The sequence below is a fragment of the Oncorhynchus clarkii genome, chromosome 3 (genome assembly GCF_045791955.1).
Source record: "Oncorhynchus clarkii lewisi isolate Uvic-CL-2024 chromosome 3, UVic_Ocla_1.0, whole genome shotgun sequence".
Taxonomy (NCBI): domain Eukaryota; kingdom Metazoa; phylum Chordata; class Actinopteri; order Salmoniformes; family Salmonidae; genus Oncorhynchus; species Oncorhynchus clarkii.
Genome location: NC_092149.1, coordinates 23,963,334 through 23,987,077, shown reverse-complemented (window position 1 = coordinate 23,987,077; position 23,744 = coordinate 23,963,334). Strand labels below are relative to the sequence as shown.

The 23,744-nt window shown below is 42.7% G+C and overlaps 1 protein-coding gene across 1 annotated transcript in view; it reads left to right on the top strand.

The window, feature by feature from the left end:
* The window catches only part of LOC139391307 (regulating synaptic membrane exocytosis protein 2-like), a 231,737-nt gene that overhangs the window by 191,548 nt on the left and 16,445 nt on the right, over positions 1-23,744 (top strand). Inside the window, exon 25 of the mRNA XM_071138921.1 lies at positions 9,108-9,364. Coding sequence (XP_070995022.1) covers positions 9,108-9,364 — 257 coding nt within the window. The remainder of the gene's footprint in view (positions 1-9,107; positions 9,365-23,744) is intronic.

The following is a 23,744-nucleotide window of genomic DNA, read 5'->3' as shown; positions in this document are numbered from 1 at the left end:
CTTTTTATTTCTTTTCTTTTTACATTTTTTATACCTTTACTTAACTAGGTAGAACAGTTGAGAACAAGTTCTCATTTACAACTGCAACCTGGCCAAGATAAAGCAAAGCAATGTGACAAAAACAACACAGAGTTACACATGGGATAAACAAACGTACAGTCAATAACACAATAGAAAATCTTCATACAGTGTGTGCAAACGTAGTAAGATTAGGGAGGTAAGGCAATAAATAGAGGCGATATAATTACAATTTAGCATTAACACTGGAGTGATAGATGTGCAGATGATGATGTGCAAGTAGAGATACTGGGCTGCAAAAGAGCAACAAAACAATATGGGGATGAGGTGGGGATACGGGGATACGGGGATACGGGGATACGGGTATACGGGTACAGTGATCGGTAAGCTTTTTTTTGTGCTGGGAAACGGTTATTATGTTCATAGTCTTCACAATCCAATCTCAAGATCAGGGTTACATGTCTCCTCTCAGTTCAATTGATGTGTTAATGATTTGCAGCAAGGAGATAAAGATAACCTTTTTACCACACGCATGTAATCACATGACAAAAGAGATACATACATGGAGGTTTATTGTAAAGTGTATAATACAACACAAGCTCTTTTGTGATGCGCTTTGCACCAATGCATGCACACACAAACACACACAGACACACCTGAACTAAGTGGTTGCCAGAGGTGTCCAGGAAGTGAACTAAGCTAAGGGGACTAGACGGTTGCCAGGGGTGTCCAGGAAGTGAACTAAGCTAAGGGGACTAGACGGTTGCCAGGGGTGTCCAGGAAGTGAACTAAGCTGAGGGGACTAGACGGTTGCCAGGGGTGTCCAGGAAGTGAACTAAGCTAAGGGGACTAAACGGTTGCCAGGGGTGTCCAGGAATGAACTAAGCTAAGGGGACTAGACGGTTGCCAGGGGTGTCCAGGAAGTGAACTAAGCTAAGGGGACTAAACGGTTGCCAGGGGTGTCCAGGAAGTTAGGAGCTTTCCATCAGTACATTTAAATACACACACCTCCTTCTTCTCCATTTAATCCATTATTGTTACCTTGGTAACTGCTCATTCTTGTGAGTTAAAGTAAAGACTAATACATTGAAGGACAAATCTGTCTTTAACAATGAGTTAGAGTTGCACCCCCTCGAAGATGGATAAACAACTCTACACTGAAACTCAAGGGAAGCTGTACAGAGAAATTATGAAACAAAGCATATCTCAGTATACCCTGTTCTTATTCCCCATAAGCCTCCCTGAACACCTCAGTCACTCAACGTTGAGACTCAGCCGTCTATCTGTGTGTCTGTGGCTCATGTAGATAGGAGGAGAGGAGGACGCACGCAAACGCTCTGACCTGGAGCACGGTTTCCATAGAAACCAATTATTTCTGCATCACCTCAGTTTTAGTGCCAGTCTTTCTGCAAGAGTATCTAGATCCCACAGTAGAGGCTGCTGAGGAGGGGAGAGGGGAGAAAGACACGGTTTGTCTTTCCTGAGATGACCATATCTGACATCCATCATTCATCAACTGGTTGTCAAGGTGCCTGTCAGTCACTGTCAGTTCAGTGACTGAAGTTATTTACAGTTATCTTGAATTAGTATTAATCATTTGAAAAGCTGTTTTGAGAAAAAAATGATCCTTTCAATAATATGTTTATAGCATTTTCCTGCTTTTGTTAAAGTATTTTCGTCTAAATAAAAAATGTGCAGAGGTTGTGCTATTTTTACCTAAGAACAGACCTACATTGAACATGCATTAAAATGCTGCTCAGTGCCTCGAATAGGACCCAACCAGACTAAATCCTGTTGGCCCGTGAACACACAGAAATACTTGTGCAGGTCTTGTTTTAGCTGAGGGAACATCTTGGCCTAGATGAAAATTAAACACACAGCAACAATCTGCATGACGGAAGGAAGGAACACAGTGTTGGTTTGTTCAGTTAGCTGGGGTTGAAACCAGTCCCTCCAGTCTCTGGAGAGGCTCAGTGTTCCAAGCTGCCTAGCACTGTGGACAGACCCTGACACAAGACTCAGCCATGAGCTAAGGAGGAGGAGGATGTGGGGGTGGGAGAGGAGTGGGGGGAGGGGGAGGAGGAGTGGTAGAAGGCCATCCATAACATTAGATGGGAGATTTTGGTATATTTTTAAGGCAAGCTATAGCTCTCATAGACCATCCCCTGAACTGAGGACTCAGATAAACTGCAGCCATGTATAGCCTTGTTGAAGGTCTGTCTGTCTGGCATGTAGGATGAAGCCAGGCAATAGAAATGCTGCTTACATAATCATATCGATGGGATCAATACAGGATTCATATTGATCTCACATTAATATTTGACTATGTATAAGAGCAGCCCACAACTTCACTGTTGTCATTTTGTGTCAGTAGATTAAACAACACCACCATAGTGGAGATAAAAAGCACATGTGAAAATGCCAATTAAAACCCACTGCGTTTGTTGCCCTTGAAGTCACTTCTTCATGGGTTCCGAGGTGCTTTATTGGAGACTAATCCTCTATGTAATCCGCGACAGAGCAGCTCTCACTAACACCACTTACTATCATAAACAATGGGCTTTATGAGGTGTGCTTGTAATTTCCATCTGAGCTACTTAACAACCCTTACCCTCCTCTAGTGAGACTGTAGGCAGTGCCAACCATGACCATGCAAAACAACACAGGTGGCAAAGTTAAACAAGGCTGTATTCCAATAGAGCATTCCAGATTTGAATTTTGAAGAGAAGATTTTCCTCTGATATGTTTTTAGCTAGTTACAATTAGTATTCTATTGCAACAGGAATAATACAAATTCAGAGAGGAGCTGACAGCCTAGGAAGCTTGGATAAATGCTCAGTCATCGCTGCTGAGTTCATGGAAGAAGTGGAGAGAGAATAGTGTAGGCGAGATCTCATTCACCTCCTCTCTGACTGGCCACATGCATCCACTGAGCTCAATAGAAAACATTTTGCTGGCACTGTACTGCATTCAGACTGAGATGAATGCGGGTTAGGCCTGAGAACTTTCCAGAAGTAGGATCATGGTATACTTTGTCAGTATCATAACAGCAGTTACATTTGAAGTCAGAAGTTTACACACACCTTAGCCAAATACATTTAAACTCAGTTGTTCACAATTCCTGACATTTAAGCCTAGTAAAAATTCCTTGTATTAGGTCTGTTAGGATCACCACTTTATTTTAAGAATGTGAAATGTCAGAATAATAGTAGAGCGAATGATTTATTTCAGCTTTTAATTCTTTCATCATATTCCTAGTGGCTCAGAAGTTTACATACACTCAATTAGTATTTGGTAGCATTGCCTTTAAATTGTTTAACTTGGGTCAAACGTTTCAGGTAGCCTTCCACAAGCTTCCCACAATAAGTTGGGTGAATTTTGGCCCATTCCTCCTGACAGAACTGGTGTAGCGGAGTCAGGTTTGTAGGCCTCCTTGCTCACACACGCTTTTTCAGTTCTGCCCACAAATGTTCTATAGGATTGAGGTCAGGACTGATGGCCACTCCAATACCTCGACTTTGTTGTCCTTAAGCCATTTTGCCACAACTTTGGAAGTATGCTTGGGGTCATTGTCCATTTGGAAGACCCATTTGCGACCAAGCTTTAACTTCCTGACTGATGTCTTGAGATGTAGCTTCAATATATCCGCATAACTATCCCTCCTCATGATGCCATCTATTTTGTGAAGTTCACTAGTCCCTCATGCAGCAAAGCAACCCCACAACATGATGCTGCCACCCCGTGCTTCACGGTTGGGATGGCGTTCTTTGGCTTGCAAGCCTCCCACTTTTTCCTCCAAACATAACGATGGTCATTATGGCCAAGCAGTTTTATTTTGGTTTCATCAGTCCAGAGGACTTTTCTCCAAAAAGTACGATCTTTGTCCCCATGTGCAGTTGCAAACCGTAGTCTGTCTTTTTTATGGCGGTTTTGGAGCAGTGGCTTCTTCCTTGCTGAGCGACCTTTCAGGTTATGTCGATATAGGACTTGTTTTACTGTGGATATAGATACTTTTGTACCTGTTTCCTGTTTCCTCCAGCATCTTCACAAGGTCCTTTGCTGTTGTTCTGGGATTGATTTGCACTTTTCGCACCAAAGTACATTCATCTCTAGGAGACAGAACGCGTCTCCTTCCTGAGCGGTATGACAGCTGTGTGGTCCCATGGTATACTTGCATACTATTGTTTGTACAGATGAACGTGGTACCTTCAGGCATTTGGAAATTTCTCCCAAGGATGAACCAGACTTGTGGAGGTCTACAATTTTTCTTCTGAGGTCTTGGCTGATTTATTTTGATTTTCCCATGATGTCAAGCAACGAGGCACTGAGTTTGAAGGTAGGCCTTGAAATACATCCACAGGTACACCTCCAATTGACTCAAATGATGTCAATTAGCCTATCAGAAGCTTCTAAAGCCATGACATAATTTTCTGGAATTTTCCAAGCTGTTTAACCTGTTGCGACGACCAAACCCGGATCCGGGATTCTATTTATAGACCTAAGCTCATTACCATAACGCAACGTTAACTATTCATGAAAATCGCAAATGAAATGAAATAAATATGCTATCTCTCAAGCTTATTCTTTTGTTAACAACACTGTCATCTCAGATTTTCAAAATATGCTTTTCAACCATAGGAAAACAATCATTTGTGTAACAGTAGCTAGCTAGCGTAGCATTTAGCGTTAGCATTAGCGTTAGCATTTAGCAGGCAACTATCACAAAAACAAGTAAAGCCTTCAAATAAAATAACTTACCTTTGAAGAACTTCTGATGTTTTCAATGAGGAGACTCTCAGTTAGATAGCAGATGCTCAGTTTTTCCAAAAACATTCTTTGTGTATTAGAAATAGCTCCGTTTTGTACATCACATTTGGCTACCAAAAAAAAAATAAACGAAAATTCAGCCCTCAAAACGCGAACTTTTTTCCAAATTAACTCCATAATATCGACTGAAACATGGCAAACGTGGTTTAGAATCAATCCTCAAGGTGTTTTTCCACATATCTCTTCGATGATATATCCTTCGTGGAAGCCTGGTTTCTCCTTGCTCTCAAATGGAAAAATAATTGCACCTGGCTTTACGCTCCAATTTCGAGGCAGGGACACCAGGCGGACACTTGGAAAATGTAGTCTCTTATGGTCAATCTTCCAATGATATGCCTACAAATACGTCACAATGCTGCAAACGCCTTGGGAAAACGACAGAAAGTGTAGGCTCATTCCTTGCGCAATCACAGCCATATAAGGAGACAATGGAAAACAGAGCTTCAGAGATTCTGCTCATTTCTTGGTTGACGTATCATCTTGGTTTCGCCTGTAGAATGAGTTCTGGGGCACTTACAGACAATATCTTTGCAGATTCTGAAATTCCAAAATGGTCAATAATATGCATAGTCGAGCATCTTTTCGTGACAAAATATTGCGCTTAAAACGGGAACGTTTTTTATCCAAAAATGAAATAGCGCCCCTAGAGATCCAAGAGGTTAAAGGCACAGTCAATTTAGTGTATGTAAACTTCTGACCCACTGGAATTGTGATGCTGTGAATTATAAGTGAAATAATCTGTCTGTAAACAATTGTTGGAAAAATGACTTGTGTCATGCACAAAGTAGATGTCCTAAACGACTTGCCAAAACTATAGTTTATTAACAAGAGATTTGTGGAGTGGTTGAAAAACGAGTTTTAATGATTTCAATCTAAGTGTATGTAAACGTCCGACTTCAACTCAATATTGCGAAATGCTTTAAACAGACAATCAACCTTTTGAAGATCAGTGTGTTTCACAGAGTTACATTCTGACCTTCTGACCTCTCAGAGATGATCATGGAGATGAGAGGTGGAGAGAGGAAAAATTATCTATGTACATGACACCTCTAACTCCGTCATCTCTGTCACACTGGCCTTTCTAATGACTGTGCGTGCCACCTGAGGTCAGACAGAACAGGACCATCTGCCAAGAGATCACCTGGCTGACCTCCCTGCCAGAGGAGAGCACCAACTCACCTAATGAGTCTATTAGCAAGGTCTCTCTCTCCTTCCTCCCTCTCTACTTTCTCTCTCCTTTCTCTCTCTCTCGTTCTCTCTCTTTTGTTGTCTCTCTTTCTGTGTCTCTCTCTGTCTCTCTCTCTCCTTTCTCTCTCTCTCATTCTCCTTCTCTCCTTTTCTCCCTCTCGCTCTCCTTTATCCCTCTCCTTTCTCCCTCTCGCTCTCTTTTCTCCCTCTCTTGCTCTCCTTTCTCCCTCTCGCTCTCTTTTCTCCCTCTCTTGCTCTCCTTTCTCCCTATCTCTCTCTCTTTTCTCCATCTCTCTCTCTCTCTTCTCCCACTCTCTCTCTCTTGTCTCCCGCTCTCTCTTTTCTCACTCTCTCTTTTCTCCCTCTCTCTCTCTTTTCTCCCTCTCTCTCTTTTCTCCCTCTCTCTCTCCTTTGTCCCTCTACTTTTTCTCTCTCTCCTTTCTCTCTCTCTGGTTCTCTCTCTTTTGTTGTCTCTCTGTCCCTCTCCTTTCTCTCTCTCTCGTTCTCTCTCTTGTGTTGTCTCTCTCTCTGTCTCTCTCTCTCCTTTCACCCTATCTCTCTCCTTTCACTCTGTTCTCTCTCTCTCATTCTCTCTCATTGTCTCTCTCTGTCTCTGTCTCTCTCTTTCTGTCTCTCCTCTCTCTCTCTCTCTCTCTCTCTCTCTCTCTCTCTCTCTCTCAATTTAATTTCAATTTAAGGTGCTTTATTGACATGGGAAACACATGTTTACATTGCCAAAGACAATTAAATAGATAACATACAAAAGTAAAGATTACACTTACAAAAGTTCCAAAATACATTTCAACTGTCATATTTTGTCAGTATACAGTGTTGTAATGATGTGCAAATAGTTCAACCCATCTCTCTCTCTCTCTCCAGTGCTCTTAATAAACTCATGAGTGTGCAGAGACAGGGATCGCTTACTTCTCACTTGCATACCCCTCTCTCCCTCAGAACACTGAGCTAATACAGTGAGCTTATGGGCTGATTGATTTCTGAGGAGCTTTAAGTCTTACATGTGTAGTGCTGGCTGATAGAAACTCATAGTTAAACAGATAGTTAGTGAATTGTAGCATGTATTATAGATTATTTTTTGTAAATAACTAATGTAGGCTATATGATAGGAGGATAACATAATCATTTAGATGTACAGTATTCACTCTGCCTCTTTCAGTTCAGTATCTACAGGCGATTAGGACGAACCCAGTGGACGTGTTCAGTTCAGTATCTACAGGCGATTAGGACGAACCCAGTGGACGTGTTCAGTTCAGTATCTACAGGCGATTAGGACGAACCCAGTGGACGTGTTCAGTTCAGTATCTACAGGCGATTAGGACGAACCCGGTGGACGCGTTCAGTTCAGTATCTACAGGCGATTAGGACGAACCCAGTGGGCGTGTTCAGTTCAGTATCTACAGGCGATTAGGACAAACCCAGTGGACGTGTTCAGTTCAGTATCTACAGGCGATTAGGACGAACCCAGTGGGCGTGTTCAGTATCTACAGGCGATTAGGACGAACCCAGTGGGCGTGTTCAGTTCAGTATCTACAGGCGATTAGGACGAACCCAGTGGGCGTGTTCAGTTCAGTATCTACAGGCGATTAGGACGAACCCAGTGGACGTGTTCAGTTCAGTATCTACAGGCGATTAGGACGAACCCAGTGGACGTGTTCAGTTCAGTATCTACAGGCAATTAGGACAAACCCAGTGGACGTGTTCAGTTCAGTATCTACAGGCGATTAGGACGAACCCAGTGGACGTGTTCAGTTCATACAGAAGCAGAAACATCCCTTCACTGAGTGAGGATACATGAGCCCTATATAATCACCTTCAGAGCAAGTACGGGAAGTAGCCTATTGAACAGCTTCCTACTGAATAGAGAACTAAACGCCACAGACGTGAATGGTAGAGACGGGAGAGGAGGAGAGGAGGAGAGGAGCCTATTTGAAATAACCGAAGAAGCAATTGTCAAAGAGCATAGATTTTTGATCCTATTGACTCTTCTTAAAATCGTCTGGATGAGACAAATGCGCGTTATAGGTCAGCCGCAGTTTTAGACGACCCCTGTCCTCGGGCGGCTCTTTACCACGTATTTATACTCATTTATACTCATTAGGACTTAAAACCCATGGCACGGGGTATCATTTGTCTCTCAAACTTTAGACCCAGGACTGCGAGACAAAATGAGACCTTCATTTCGACACCTATTTCCTTTCGAGCAGACAAAGAAAATAATTTTTGGGGAATAATTTCTCACCCGTACTGAAATGAACTCTTCCACAAATTGTAAGCGTGCTCATGAATCAGGGTCAAACTTCAGATCTTTTCTTTGATCAATTGAATCCTGAGGAGAATAAACAAGAACAGATTGCCAGTCAGAATGAATAGCTCATCTGAAGCCGGGCATAAAAAGTAGAAACACTATAATTTAGAGCTTTAGAATTAAGATGTCTTAATTCTTAAAAAGGTGAAGGATATTTTGTTGTTCAAACAATATGACTGTTTCATTTTAGATGGTTGAAGGAGGAACAAGGTGTCACAGGCTTTTACTCTACCTCTCTGCATGTTAGTTGAATTCACTTTTCATTTTTGACTGTTTTGTATATGTACTCATTTGACAATGATCACAAAATCAGTAAAGCAGCTATATTAATGTATTAATCAACCAGCTACCCATCCAGTGCATGACCCATCTGTGGGAAGTTTAGCCAGAGGACCTTGAGCCCTGTCTCTAAACCTATTCCCTAAGTCCTAGACTACTGTAGCTGAGCCCTGTCTATAAACCGATTCCCTAAGTCCTAGACTACTGTAGCTGAGCCCTGTCCCTAAACCTATTCCCTAAGTCCTAGACTACTGTAGCTGAATCCTGCCCTTGTCTCCTCCCCGGTCTCGTTTTCTCATCTCCCCTGTCTCCCCTGTCTCCTCTTCTCTCCTCCTCTGTCTCCACCCCTGTCTCCTCTGCCTCTTCTCTTCCTCTCCTACCTCCTGTCCTCTATCTCCTCTTCCTCTCCTCCCCCTCTCCTCTATCCTGTCTGTCCTGGCCTGCCCCTGTAATGGTGGTGCGTGGCTGACAGTGACTTTACGTCCAAAATGAAAAACAGGCAGTTGGGCACGTCATCAGGGAGTATGAACATGACCAAGAGTACAAGCATCGGTGGAGACATGTGCAACCTGGAGAAGACGGACGGCAGCCAATCGGACACGGGCGTGGGCATGGTAGGCGGGGACGGGGACGGGGACAAGAAGAGACGCTCCAGTATTGGTGCCAAAATGGCGGCAGTGGTTGGCCTCTCGCGGAAAAGCAGGAGTACCTCTCAGCTCAGCCAAACAGGTAGGCGTGCCTGAGTCACTTGGGATATATACCCCTCTGTCCTTCCCTCTGTTCTCTGATGTACTACGACACTGTCTGTGTATCATGTCTTTCTGCCCCTCTCTCTTTTAATGAATGTCATGTGATACCTCAGTTCTTTCCTTTTCCTCCAGTTTGCATATCTTTCTGTCTGCAGGAGTTCTGGATCCAGAGCTAGAAGGATGTCTAGGATGGCATGAATGTGTTTTATCCTTGTCACTTCTCTCTTCCTCCTAGATGATGACAATCCTACTGTAGAGACATTTTCCTTCCTTTCCTGAAACCCTTTGTTATGATTATTGTTCTTTGCAGGAACAAGATTGCACAAGAAAACAAAATGCAGACCATTGCAATGGATTGTTAATGATGTGTATGTGATGTTCAAATAATGGTTCTCATGTGTTTTCGTATTCCTTTTGTTGTTTTTGGATACTGTAGTTTTGCAGTTCCATTTATGTTTCACAAGGCTTCAGCTGCATACTTTCTCTTTCTGTTCTCAGTCACGTTTTGAAGATGCTCTATACTCTAAGGGCCTCGGTATCACGTAGTACTCTGGGTCTATTCATAGACTGACTGGTGGAGACGCAGCCGGTGGGAAAGAAACATTTTACATTTAATTTCATTTGTGTCACAATGTTTGTCATGAATACTCAAAGGAGAACCTCTTGTCATAGGTGTATCAGAACAGTATGAACTGATTATCATTGGATCGAGAGAGAGAGAGAGAGAGAGAGAGAGAGAGAGAGAGAGAGAGAGAGAGAGAGAGAGAGAGAAAGCAATAGAGCGCAAGAGAGAGAACGAGAGCGAGGAAGAGAGAGATAATGATGAAAACAGTCAAACCACCTAGCACTGTGAGGCTAGAGGGTAACACATTGTTGTAGCCTCTCAATTAAAAAACTAGGCCAATTGAATGTACTCCTTCTGAATGAAAGGACTGGTAAAGGCCATTATTGCTGTGATTTACACCAATAGATGACCTGAAAATGTCAATTATCATACGTTATTTTCATTACACGTTCCTCAGTTAATATCACACAAAGCAAAGCCCACCAACATAATGTTGGTTATTTTTACATGGACTTCTGTTATTTCGAGAGAGTGGAACTTGAATGTGACAATAAAAAGTGCTGCAGGCAGGCAGGCGGGTGGATGGGTGGGTTGTCTTGGTCACGGGTTGTCCCTGATTGAGGTCTGGTCCATCTGTAGGAAGGTCAGCTTCAATAATTCCCAAGGTCCTGAGAGGTGACGCTCTGCTGTCTCAAGAGGTCACTTGTTCACACCTTAAATGGCCTTTGTTTTGTCATCCAAACCAGTGTCCCAAATTGCGCCCTATTCACTATATGCTGGTCAAAAGTAGCGCACGCTGGAGGGAGTAGGGTGCCATTTGGGACGCAGTCCCGGTCTTGGATGATTATGGTCAATGATCACTCCTCCCTTCTTCATCAGTCGTGTCCACTGAGGGTTGAATGTAAAGGGAGGTGCGGAATGATTGGGTGTGTGTGTGTGTGTGTGTGTGTGTGTGTGTGTGTGTGTGTGTGTGTGTGCGTTACTCACGTGGCGCTGCCTTACCCCTCCAACCCATGATTTGACAAGCACATGACATGGCAATCTCTTTGTAGTTTTAGTCATTCCTTCTTATTTCACCACAGCACAGCATTCTGTAATGGTTTCACCACAGCACATCATTCTGTCATGGTTTCACCACAGCACATCATTCTGTCATGGTTTCACCACAGCACATCATTCTGTCGGAGTGGCACCACAGCCCTGTCAGTAAAACCTCTCTCCTCCTTCGCCCCTTTGTGACTCGTGACTGAAGTGAGCTTCTGTAGTTCTTTGAGTGACTGATTTTGTCAAGAATTGGACAATATTCCTGATAGGGTCTCTACATAGCACATCGTCATGTCTTTATCTGTAAGACACTTGTCTCTTCCCATTTCTAACCCCATCCATGATGTGGTTGTATAATAAATTAGTCTCAATGGTTATTTCACAAAAGGCAAGTACACAACTTCTCTGGAAATGAATGAGCACATGACAGAATGATGTGCTGTGGTGAAACCATGGCAGAATGAGGTGCTGTGGTGAAACCATGGCAGAATGATGTGCTGTGGTGAAACCATGGCAGAATGATGTGCTGTGGTGCCACTCTGACAGAATGATGTGCTGTGATGAAACCATGTCAGAATGATGTGCTGTGGTGAAACCATGACAGAATGATGTGCTGTGGTGCCACTCTGACAGAATGATGTGCTGTGATGAAACCATGTCAGAATGATGTGCTGTGGTGAAACCATGACAGAATGATGTGCTGTGGTGCCACTCTGACAGAATGATGTGCTGTGATGAAACCATGTCAGAATGATGTGCTGTGATGAAACCATGTCAGAATGATGTGCTGTGGTGAAACCATGACAGAATGATGTGCTGTGGTGAAACCATGACAGAATGATGTGCTGTGGTGCCACTCTGACAGAATGATGTGCTGTGGTGAAACCATGACAGAATGATGTGCTGTGGTGCCACTCTGACAGAATGAGGTGCTGTGATGAAACCATGACAGAATGGTGTGCTGTGGTGAAACCATGTCAGAATGATGTGCTGTGGTGAAACGATGTCAGAATGATGTGCTGTGATGAAACCATGTCAGAATGAGGTGCTGTGGTGAAACCATGACAGAATGGTGTGCTGTGGTGAAACCATGACAGAATGATGTGCTGTGGTGCCACTCTGACAGAATGATGTGCTGTGGTGAAACCATGACAGAATGATGTGCTGTGGTGCCACTCTGACAGAATGAGGTGCTGTGATGAAACCATGACAGAATGGTGTGCTGTGGTGAAACCATGACAGAATGATGTGCTGTGGTGCCACTCTGACAGAATGATGTGCTGTGGTGAAACCATGACAGAATGATGTGCTGTGGTGAAACCATGACAGAATGATGTGCTGTGGTGAAACCATGACAGAATGATGTGCTGTGGTGAAACCATGACAGAATGATGTGCTGTGGTGAAACCATGACAGAATGATGTGCTGTGGTGAAACCATGACAGAATGATGTGCTGTGGTGAAACCATGACAGAATGAGGTGCTGTGATGAAACCATGACAGAATGGTGTGCTGTGGTGAAACCATGTCAGAATGATGTGCTGTGGTGAAACGATGTCAGAATGATGTGCTGTGATGAAACCATGTCAGAATGAGGTGCTGTGGTGAAACCATGACAGAATGGTGTGCTGTGGTGAAACCATGACAGAATGATGTGCTGTGGTGCCACTCTGACAGAATGATGTGCTGTGGTGAAACCATGACAGAATGATGTGCTGTGGTGCCACTCTGACAGAATGATGTGCTGTGGTGAAACCATGACAGAATGATGTGCTGTGGTGAAACCATGACAGAATGATGTGCTGTGGTGAAACCATGACAGAAAAGCTATGATTGTGTTTATATCAAAAGGAAAGATATATAAAAATATAAAAGCAACATGCAACAATTTCATTGATTTTACTGAGTTACAGTTCATATGAGGGAATCTCAATTGAAAAAATTCATTAGGCCCTAATCAATGGATTTCATATGACTGGGCAGGGGCGCAGCCATGGGTGGTCCTGGAAGGGCATAGGCCCACCCACTTGGGAGCCAGGCCGTGCCATTCAGAATTAGCTTTTTTTCCCCACAAAAGGGCTTTACTCCTCAGTTTCATCAGCTGTCCTAGTGGCTGGTCTCAGACAATCCCGTAGGTAAAGAAGCCAGATGTGGAGATCCTGGGCTGGCGTGGTTACACAAGGTCTGTGGTTGTGAGACCGGGTGGACGTACTGCCATATTCTCTAAAACGACATTGGAGGCGTCTTATGCTCCCTCAAAACTTGAGACATTTGTGGCATTGTGTTGTGTGATAAAACTGCAAATTTTTAGAGTGCCTTTTATTGTACCCAGCAGAAGGGGCACCTGTATAATGATCGTGCTGTTTAATCAGCTTCTTCATAGGCCACACCTGTCAGGTGGATGGATTATCTTGGCAAAGGAGACATACTGACTAACAGGGTTGTAAACTAATTTGTGCTCAACATTTGATAGAAATAAGCTTTTGCTATTTTTTATTTTAGCTCATGAAACATGGGACCAACACTTTACATGTTGTGTTTATATTTTTGTTCAGTATGTGTGTGTGAGTGTGTGTATATATATATATATATATATATATATATATATATATATATATATATATATATATATATATATATATATATATATATATATATATATATATATATATATATATATATGCAGTTGAAGTCAGAAGTTTACATACACCTTAGCCAAATACATTTAAACTCAGTTTTTCACAATTCCTGACATTTAATCATAGTAAAAATGTATTAGGTCAGTTAGAATCACCACTTTATTTTAAGAATGTGAAATGTCAGGATAATAGTAGCGAGAATGATTTATTTCAGCTTTTATTTCTTTCATCAAATTCCCAGTGGGTTAGAAGTTTACATACACTCAATTAGTATTTGTTAGCATTGCTTTTAAATTGTTTAACTTGGGTCAAAAGTTTTGGGTAGCCTTCCACAAGCTTCCCACAATAAGTTGGGTGAATTTTGTCCTATTTCTCCTGACAGAGCTGATGCAACTGAGTCAGGTTTGTAGGCCTCCTTGCTCGCACACGCTTTTTCAGTTCTGCCCACAAATCTTCTATAGCAGGGGTGTCAAAGTCAAATGGACGGAGGGCCAAATAAAAAAATCAGCTACAAGACGAGGGCCGGACTGTTCGAATGTTCATTGAAAAATTTTTAAATGACGCATATAGTCTAGTGAACCTAATTGAACCTACTGAAAACCTAACAAATATATTACAATATGATCAGATAAATAAAGCAATATTTTCTTATGGCTCTGTCAGTAATCTTTAATTTTCAACAGACACAAAAGACAAATTTCCTTTATATAAATATCCCCATAACATGAACATTAAATGAAAGAAACCGGTATTCAAGGCACCATCAGTAGACTATATTTTCTATTTTAGCAAAAGTGGGCTAAATTTACTTCAAAGAAAAAACAATAATAGCAATTTTCTATCATCCACTCAACTGAAATATTTTTAAAATATAATTGGATTGAAATACAAAAAAATAAAGTGCAAAAATCTATTAATCAAAAACAACACTTTGTTTAAGGAGAAGTAACATGCAGTGAAAACAAATATTAAATTTTAACTTTTAAACTTGAACTGAGTAAAAACTCTAAATATGTGATTGCACAGTAATGTTCACTTGTTTGAGGTTGAGGGTGATACTTGGTGGTGTCCCATCTTTTCCACAAGTTCATCAATGTTCGGGGTAAGGCTCTGAGCTGAAGAAATCCTCAGAATTGAGTGGAGGTGTTCAGCAGTAAGTCGACTTCTGTGTGATGTTTTGTTCAGGTTCATCAAAGAAAACAGTTGTTCACACAGGTATGTGCTGCCAAACATAGACAACGTTTGAGCAGCCTGGATGCGCAGCTGGGGCATTGTGCCGGGGAGGAAACGGGCGAACTCCGCAGCACCCACTGCCGCATATTTTGCCCTCAGTGCATCATTGCATTGGAGGTCAATCAACTCCATTTGGAGGTTTGGTGGTGAGCTTTCCACGTCAACAGCAAATGGGTTACCGAGCAGTTCCAACCTGCTTTTTTGTGCTTCAAAGTCAGCAAATCGGCGTCGAAAGTCAGCGGCAAGCATACCTATTTTATCAGCCAACTGTGTGCTCGGGAACGCACTGGTAGAGAGCTTCTCTTTCATGGTCTGGCAGCTGGGAAAGTGGCTCAAATTTTCTTTCCGCATCTGCGTCTCCCACAGAGTCAGTTTGGTTTTAAATGCCTTCACTGTACTGTACATATCAGAGATGACACGATCCCGACCCTGCAGCTGCAAGTTTATTGCATTCAGATGACTCGTAATGTCACACAGAAAAGCCATTTCACACAGAAACATTTCGTCTCGGAGTTGTGTTGTGTCTTTCCCTTTGCTGTCCAAGAACAGACAAATCTCCTCACGAAGCTCGAAACATCTTTGAAGCACCTTTCCCTGGCTTAGCCATCGCACCTCTGTGTGATAAGGCAAATCACCATGCTCCGTTTCTAACTCCGTCAGAAATGCCTTGAACTGGCGGTGATTCAAACCTTTGGCTCTGATAAAGTTAACTGTGCGCGTGATGATGCTCATTACATGCTCCATTTTCAAGGCTTTACCGCACAACGCTTCCTGGTGTATGATACAATGATAAGCTGTCAGCTCACCTGTCGCGTTTTCCTCTTGCATCTTTTCCCGTATCTTCGCCACCAGTCCGCTCCTGTGTCCACACATCGCAGGTGCTCCGTCGGTTGTCAAACCCACGAGTTTTTCCCAAGGCAGCTCCATCTCATTTACACATCTTGACACCTCTTCATACAAATCATGCCCCGTAGTTGTGCCATGCATAGGACGTAAAGCCAAAAACTCCTCTGTCACGCTTAGGTTGGAGTCCACTCCGCGGATGAAAATTGACAACTGGGCAATGTCAGAAATGTCGGTGCTCTCATCCACAGCCAAGGAATATGCAATAAAATCTTTTCCCTTTTTCACAAGCTGCTCTTTTAGATTGATGGACAACTGGTCTACTCTCTCGGCAATGGTGTTTCTGCTCAGACTCACATTTAAAAAGAGTTGCCTTTTTTCTGGGCAAACTTCGTCACAAACTTTAATCATGCAGTTTTTGATGAAATCCCCCTCCGTAAATGGCCGGGCTGATTTAGCGATCTCTTCTGCCAAAATAAAACTGGCCTTGACAGCAGCCTGGCCTTGTGATTTGGCTTTTTTGAACAGAGCCTGTCGAGATTTGAGGCCTCGTTTTAATTCCTCTGCCTTTTGTAGCCTTTGTTCCATGTCCATATTCTTGTTTTTGTCCGCGTGTTTCGTTTCATAATGTCGTCTCAGATTATACTCTTTCAGTACCGCCACACTTTCTCCACACAGAAGACACACAGGTTTTCCAGCTACCTTCGTGAACATATACTCCGACTCCCACCTTGTTTGAAACCCCCGGTTCTCAGTATCCACCTTCCGTTTTGCCATTTTTGATGGGTATCTGAAAGTTAATTTTACTGTGATGCTGACGACTGCTGTGCCAATAAATATTGAAATGAAGCAGCCTACTGCTCGGTGCGTCACCTTTGCATTGTGGGAAATGTAGTATTGGTGCGTGTAAAAGATCTGCGGGCTGCCGGCTTGCTGCGGGCCGGTTCTAATAATAAATCAAGATCATCCCAGGGGCCGTAAAAAACCTTCTTGCGGGCCGGATGTGGCCCGCGGGCCTTGACTCTGACATATGTGTTCTATAGGATTGAGGTCAGGACTTTGTGATGGCCACTCCAATACCTTGACTTTGTTGTCCTTAAGCCATTTTGCTGCAACTTTGGAAGTATGCTTGGGGTCATTGTCCATTTGGAAGAACCATTCATGACCAAGCTTTAACTTCCTGACTGATGTCTTGAGATGTTGCTTCAATATATTCACATACTTTTCCATCCTTATGATGCCATCTATTTTGTGAAGTGCACCAGTCCCTCCTACAGCAAAGCACCCGCACAACATGATGCGTACACCCCCGTGCTTCACGGTTGGGATGGTGTTCTTCGGTTTGCAAGCCTCCCCCTTTTTCCTCAAAACATAATGATGGTCGTTGTTTCATCAGACCAGAGGACATTTCTCCAAAAAGTACAATCTTTATCCCTTATGTGCAGTTGCAAACCGTAGTCTGGCTTTTTTATGGAGGTTTTGGAGCAGTGGTTTCTTCCTTGCTGAGCGGCCTTTCAGGTTATGTCGATATAGGACTCATTTTACTGTGGATCCCTCCAGCATCTTCACACGGTCTTTTGCTGTTGTTCTGGGATTGATTTGCACTTTTCTCACCAAAGTATGTTCATCTCTAGGAGACAGAACACGTCTCCTTCTTGAGCGGTATGACGGCTGTGTGGTCCCATGGTGTTTATACTTGCGTACTATTGTTTGTACAGTTGAACGTGGTACCTTCAGGCATTTGGAAATTTCTCCCAAGGTTGAACCAGACTTGTGGAGGTCTACATTTTTTCTTCTGAGGTCTTGGCTGATTTCTTTTGACTTTCCTATGATGTCAAGCAACGAGGCACTGAGTTTGAAGGTAGGCCTTGAAATGCACCCACAGGCACACCTCCAATTGACTCAAATGATGTCAATTAGCCTATCAGAAGCTTCTAAAGCCATGACATCATTTTCTGGAATTTGCCAAGCTGTTTAAAGGCACAGTCAATTTAGTGTATGTAAACTTCTGACCCACTGGAATTGTGATGCAGTGAATTATAAGTGAAATAATCTGTCTGTAAACAATTGTTGGAAAAATGACTTGTGTCATGCACAAAGTACGTCCTAACCGACTTGCCAAAACTAGTTTGTTAACAAGAAATTTGTCAGGGTCCAACCTAAGTGTATGTAAACGTCCGACTTCAACTGTATATATATACAGTGGGGAGAACATGTATTTGATACACTGCAGATTTTGCAGGCTTTCCTACTTACAAAGCATGTAGAGCTCTGTAATTTTTTATCATAGGTACACTTCAACTGTGAGAGACAGAATCTAAAACAAAATCCAGAAAATCACATTGTATGATTTTTAAGTAATTCATTTGCATTTTATTGCATGACATAAGAATTTGATCACCTACCAACCAGTAAGAATTCCGGCTCTCACAGACCTGTTAGTTTTTCACTTAAGAAGCCCTCCTGTTCTCCACTCATTACCTGTATTAACTGCACCTGTTTGAACTCGTTACCTGTATGAAAGACACCTGTCCACACACTCAATCAAACAGACGCTAACCTCTCCACAATGGCCAAGACCAGAGAGCTGTGTAAGGACATAAGGGGTAAAATTGTAGACTTGCACAAGGCTGGGATGGGCTACAGGACAATAGGCAAGCAGCTTGGTGAGAAGGCAACAACTGTTGGCACAATTATTAGAAAATGCAAGAAGTTCAAGATGACGGTCAATCACCCTCGGTCTGGGGCTCCATGCAAGATCTCACCTCGTGGCATCAATGATCATGAAGAAGGTGAGGGATCAGCCCAGAACTACACGGCAGGACCTGGTCAATGACCTGAAGAGAGCTTGGACCACAGTCTCAAAGATAACCATTAGTAACACACTACGCCGTCATGGCGCACGTAAGGTCCCCCTGCTCAAGCCAGCACATGTCCAGCCCCTTCTGAAGTTTGCCAATGACCATCTGGATGATCCAGAGGAGGAATGGGAGAAGGTCATGTGGTCTGATGAGACAAAAATATAGCTTTTTGGTCTAAACTCCACTCTCTATGTTAGGAAGAAGAAGAAGGATGAGTACAACCCCAGGAACACCATCCCAACCGTGGAGCATGGAAGTGGAAACATCATTCTTTGGGGATGCTTTTCTATAAAGGGGACAGGACGACTGCACCGTATTGAGGGGAGGATGGATGGGGCCATGTATCGCGAGATCTTGGCCAACAACCTCCTTCCCTCAGTAAGAGCATTGAAGATGGGTCGTGGCTAGGTCTTCTAGCATGACAATGACCCGAAACACACAGCCAGGGCAACTAAGGAGTGGCACCTCAAGGTCCTGGAGTGGCCTAGCCAGTCTCCAGACCTGAACTCAATTGAAAATCTTTGGAGGGAGCTGTAAGTCCGTATTGCCCAGCGACAGCCCTGAAACCTGAAGGATCTGGAGAAGGTCAGTATGGTGGAGTGGGCCAAAATCCCTGCTACAGTATTTGCAAACCTGGTCAAGAACTACAGGAAATGTATGATCTCTGTAATTGCAAACAAAGGTTCCTGTACCAAATATTAAGTTTTGCTTTTCTGATGTATCAAATACTTATGTCATGCAATAAAATGCTAATTAATTACTTAAAATTCATACAATGTGATTTTCTGGATTTTTGTTTTAGATTCCGTCTCTCACAGTTGAAGTGTACCTATGATAAAAATGACAGACCTTTACATGCTTTGTAAGTAGGAAAACCTGCAAAATCGGCAGTGTATCAAATACTTGTTCTCCCCACTGTATATATAGCTATATATATATATATATATATATATATATATATATATAATATTGTCATGTTTTTGTACAAGTCAGGCAGGCCTACCCATGTCAAGATTTTGCTGCAAAATACACACACACACACACACACACACACACACACACACATCCCCCTTCAGCTTGAATCTTAAGAGCATATCAATATTTCACTCAATGCTTTTAGGTGCATCAGCGTGAGTATGTCTGTGTGTCCGTCTCTCAAATCTTTGTCCTGGTTCTGAACCAACCAATGGATGGAGACTCTGCCATGTTGTCCCCCTGCAATGTACTCTCTTTCACTCTTTGGCCTACTTTGTTGTTGATTTACCCAGAGGCCCTGACCGCCGACTTAAGTCCGTATTCAAAGGATGGATGGATTTAAGAGGTTATTGTAGATGTTCTATCTGTAGCCATGTGGATGGGATTGGAGCAGGTTGGCCACACAGAGTCTGACTGACAGACACGTACAGGGGTTGTTCCCAAGTGTGCATCAAGAGGTCATGTGCAAAGAAACATGCACACACACGCACACACACTTTGTTCCTTTTATCCGAAGACGATGGTATTTGTTCTTACTTGAAATAGCACCGTGTAACAGATGTGAAGTTCTCGTGTTGACGTTTGGATATTTCTGCTGAAGGGACTGTCTTACTGTACCAGGCATGTAATGTATTGACCTTGTTATTCGCTATTCTGCTGTGTTAATTCAAGGTTACCATAAGATTGAGGGATCAATGTGGATTCTAGAAGTTTGTTAGCTTGAACATAATGGTGTAATTAATCTTGTTGTGATAGCTGCTTCATAGGGCTGAGGTTTTTCTGCATGTGTGTGCGTGCGCTTGTGTGTGTGTGTGCGTGTGCGTACACTTGTGTGTGTGTACACATGTGGGCATGTGTGCGTGTATGTGTCAGCGTGGCGTTACTCATGACCAAGCTGAAACACAGAGTTGATTTGTAAAGTTTGATTGTTTCAGACTTCATTCAGCAGTCTGGTAATTACACTCTAGCCTCGGTGGAGAAGACTCTAAATCCCTATACATCCTCCTCCCCCAAAACTGCTGTTATCAAATCTGCCTCAGCAGAAAGAAACACACTTTAGTGCCTCAAATTCTGCAAGCCATTGGAAAATGTGTTGCTGTGTCTATTGCCTTATGCAAGGTTTCAAACGTACCGATATTGTAACTAATAAAATGTGATGTGTTCAAATAGGACAGGCAGGGTAATAAACATGATGTCCTAAAATTCCCCAATCTGCCATATTTACTATCTCAGCATCTTTCTAGGCAAGTTGTCATCAAACATTGTGCTGATAAAGATAGTGTCGGCAGTTACAGAATTGTGTTGCAATCTTGTGATCTCAACGACACTTCAGTTAACCTGCTTCAGGAGATGATTAATATGCATTCTGGCTCAGAATCATCTGCATGTTGCTATTATACTTTCTTCACGTCATGTGCGAGAGCAACATTGCAAGATTATGTTATAATGTTATAATGCTGAAATTGCATCAAATGGTTGTTTTCTGCAACAGAATAGAGGGTTCTTATAACTCTATTGTGTCTGTGTGAACTGAAAGTGGGCCTCTGGGAGATTTAACACTGACAGGAGATGTCTTTGGGTGATACCGCATTCCAGAGCATGAGTTAATGTTTCTGTACTGGGGTACCAGGGGGAGATGGCTCCAGTATGGAGTTGGGGGGCCAGACCCTGATCTCTACATAATGAGGACTGTTGTTACAGCAGCTCCAACCAGCTGGTTGAGTTCTCAGTGATCACCTGCAAGGTTGATTACGGACCAGCTCCATTACTGCAATAATTAAATAATAAAGTTTGATTGTTTTGAAGAAATCTAAATCTCTCCTTTTGATTACAATAATTCCACCACACAGGTCAGACTGTAAGACATCTATTATACATGTATGATTGAACTAGTCCTTATTGTCTTGCAGCACACATAGTAGTATTGTCCCAAGCCCTCCCTGGGTTGTCTCTCTGTGCTGTTCCTGTTAACACTCTGAGTCCTGATAAAGTCTGTCTGGGAAGTAGCAGAGCCTTTCTCCAGTCTGAATTTACTGATGGTTCAGTTGGTGTTCAGGTAGAGTTGACATGACAGAGATGTTATATCTCATTCTTTTGGAAAAGCGTTAGAGAGAAAGAGACACACAGATGTAGTCCAAAATGCATTGTTTACATACCAGCCTCACCACTTATAGATTGTAACGTAGATATGGTGTTCTACTGTCCCTTGACTAAGTGTCTGTTCTAGGCTGTAAAATAGCTGAACGTTGAGTTTATTGAGTCCAGGGGAGGATAATTCATCTTCTCCTAATCTGGGTTGCAGTCTTTACACACACACACACACACACACACACACACACACACACACACACACACACACACACACACACACACACACACACAGAGACACAGACACAGACACACACACTCAAATACCACACACACAAACACCACCTCCTTTTAGAGCTGGTTCCAAATTCATCTCAGAGGAGACCAGACACATAGTGTTGGATGATTCATGGAGCATCTCTGCTCCCATGTAGCCTACACTACACTGCGGCTGCTGCTATAAAGGCTGCTGCTATAAAGGCTGCTATAAAGACTGCTGCTATAACGCTGCTGCTATAACGACTGCTGCTATAACGGCTGCTGCTATAACGGCTGCTGCTATAACGACTGCTGCTATAACGACTGCTGCTATAAAGGCTGCTGCTATAACGACTGCTGCTATAACGACTGCTGCTATAGTGGGCAGCTGGGAGGAGGTGCTCTTATTCTCCATGGACTTTACAGTGTAACAAAACTTTTTGGAATTTGTGCTACAGGATGCACATTTTTGTTTGAAAAAGCTAGCCTTTGCTTTCCTAACTGACTGTGTGTATTGGTTCTATTGGTTGTGTTGGTCAAGGCCAGTCAAGTCTGGAGTGAACCAAGGGCTATATCTTTTCTTAGTTCTACATTTTTTGAATGGGGCATGCTTATTTAAGATGGTGAAGAAAGCACTTTTAAAGAATAACCAGGCAACCTCTACTGACAGGATACCCGTGCCAGGTCGATTATAAAGGCCTGCTCTCTGTAGCGTTTGACAGTGGTGAGGGTTGGTTGTTTGACTGCGGACCCATTACGGACGCAGGCAATGAGGAAGTGATCGCTGAGATCCTGGTTGAAAACAGCAGAGGTGTATTTAGAGGGCAGGTTGGTCAGGATGATATCTATGAGGGTGCCCGTGTTTACGGATTTAGGGTTGTACCTGGTAGGTTCGTTGATAGTTTGTGTGAGATTGAGGGCATCTAGCTTAGCTTGTTTATATGTTAACTCTGTGTTATTCTCATCGTTCTGAATATGCAGTTTTGCGTTTCTACAAAGAAAGGTTTGTATTAGGATCAAATGTTGATGTACCAAACATCTTTCAGAGTGATTATTCACCAGGCAGTGATTCTATCATTGATATTATTTTTGAATGAATAACTTAATGTTGTCTAATGGCACATGGTACAGCAGGTGCTTCATGTGCTTTGCATTGTCCATGATGTTAACTAATGTCTTTGTTTTGACTTTTTTGTAACAAATACATGAATTGAATAAAAACCAAGTTAAATACAATAATGTAGCCATAGTTACAGAAAAATAAGACGGCCAAAAAAGCTGTTTTGAGCATGCAGAGCAGGACACGTGTGAGTGAGCTGACTGGGACACCTGTCTTTTGGCTCTGTCCCATGTGCCCGTCCATGTCTACCGAACCAACATGTCGGCACTTTTATTATGTGTTTTTGTCTCTATCATGTTCTTCCGTCAGTACATTACAGTACTTCTCTTCTTGGTTAAGTGGTGCTACTTAACACTCTTTGTGGTTGTCATGATGACTCCGTTGATTGGAGTTATGGTGCTGGCAACACAAGAGGTCATGTTCACCGTGTGGGGAACTCTAGCAAAACGTTGCAAAATGAAAACAAACTGTTCTCAAAATTGGCCAGACAGTACCTCTTCATTTTGGACTGGTGTGTTTGTGGGAATTATGGCACGGGTACATTTTATACTTGATGTACAAGTAACTGCCAAGTTAAACGGAAACGCCAACATAAAGTGTCTTAAAAGTGCATTGGGCCACCACAAGCCAGAACAGATTCAATGCACCTTGACATTGATTCTACAAGTTCTACTCATGTGGTGTTTTGTTGATGGTGGTGGAAAACACTGTCTTAGGAGCCGCTCCAGAATATC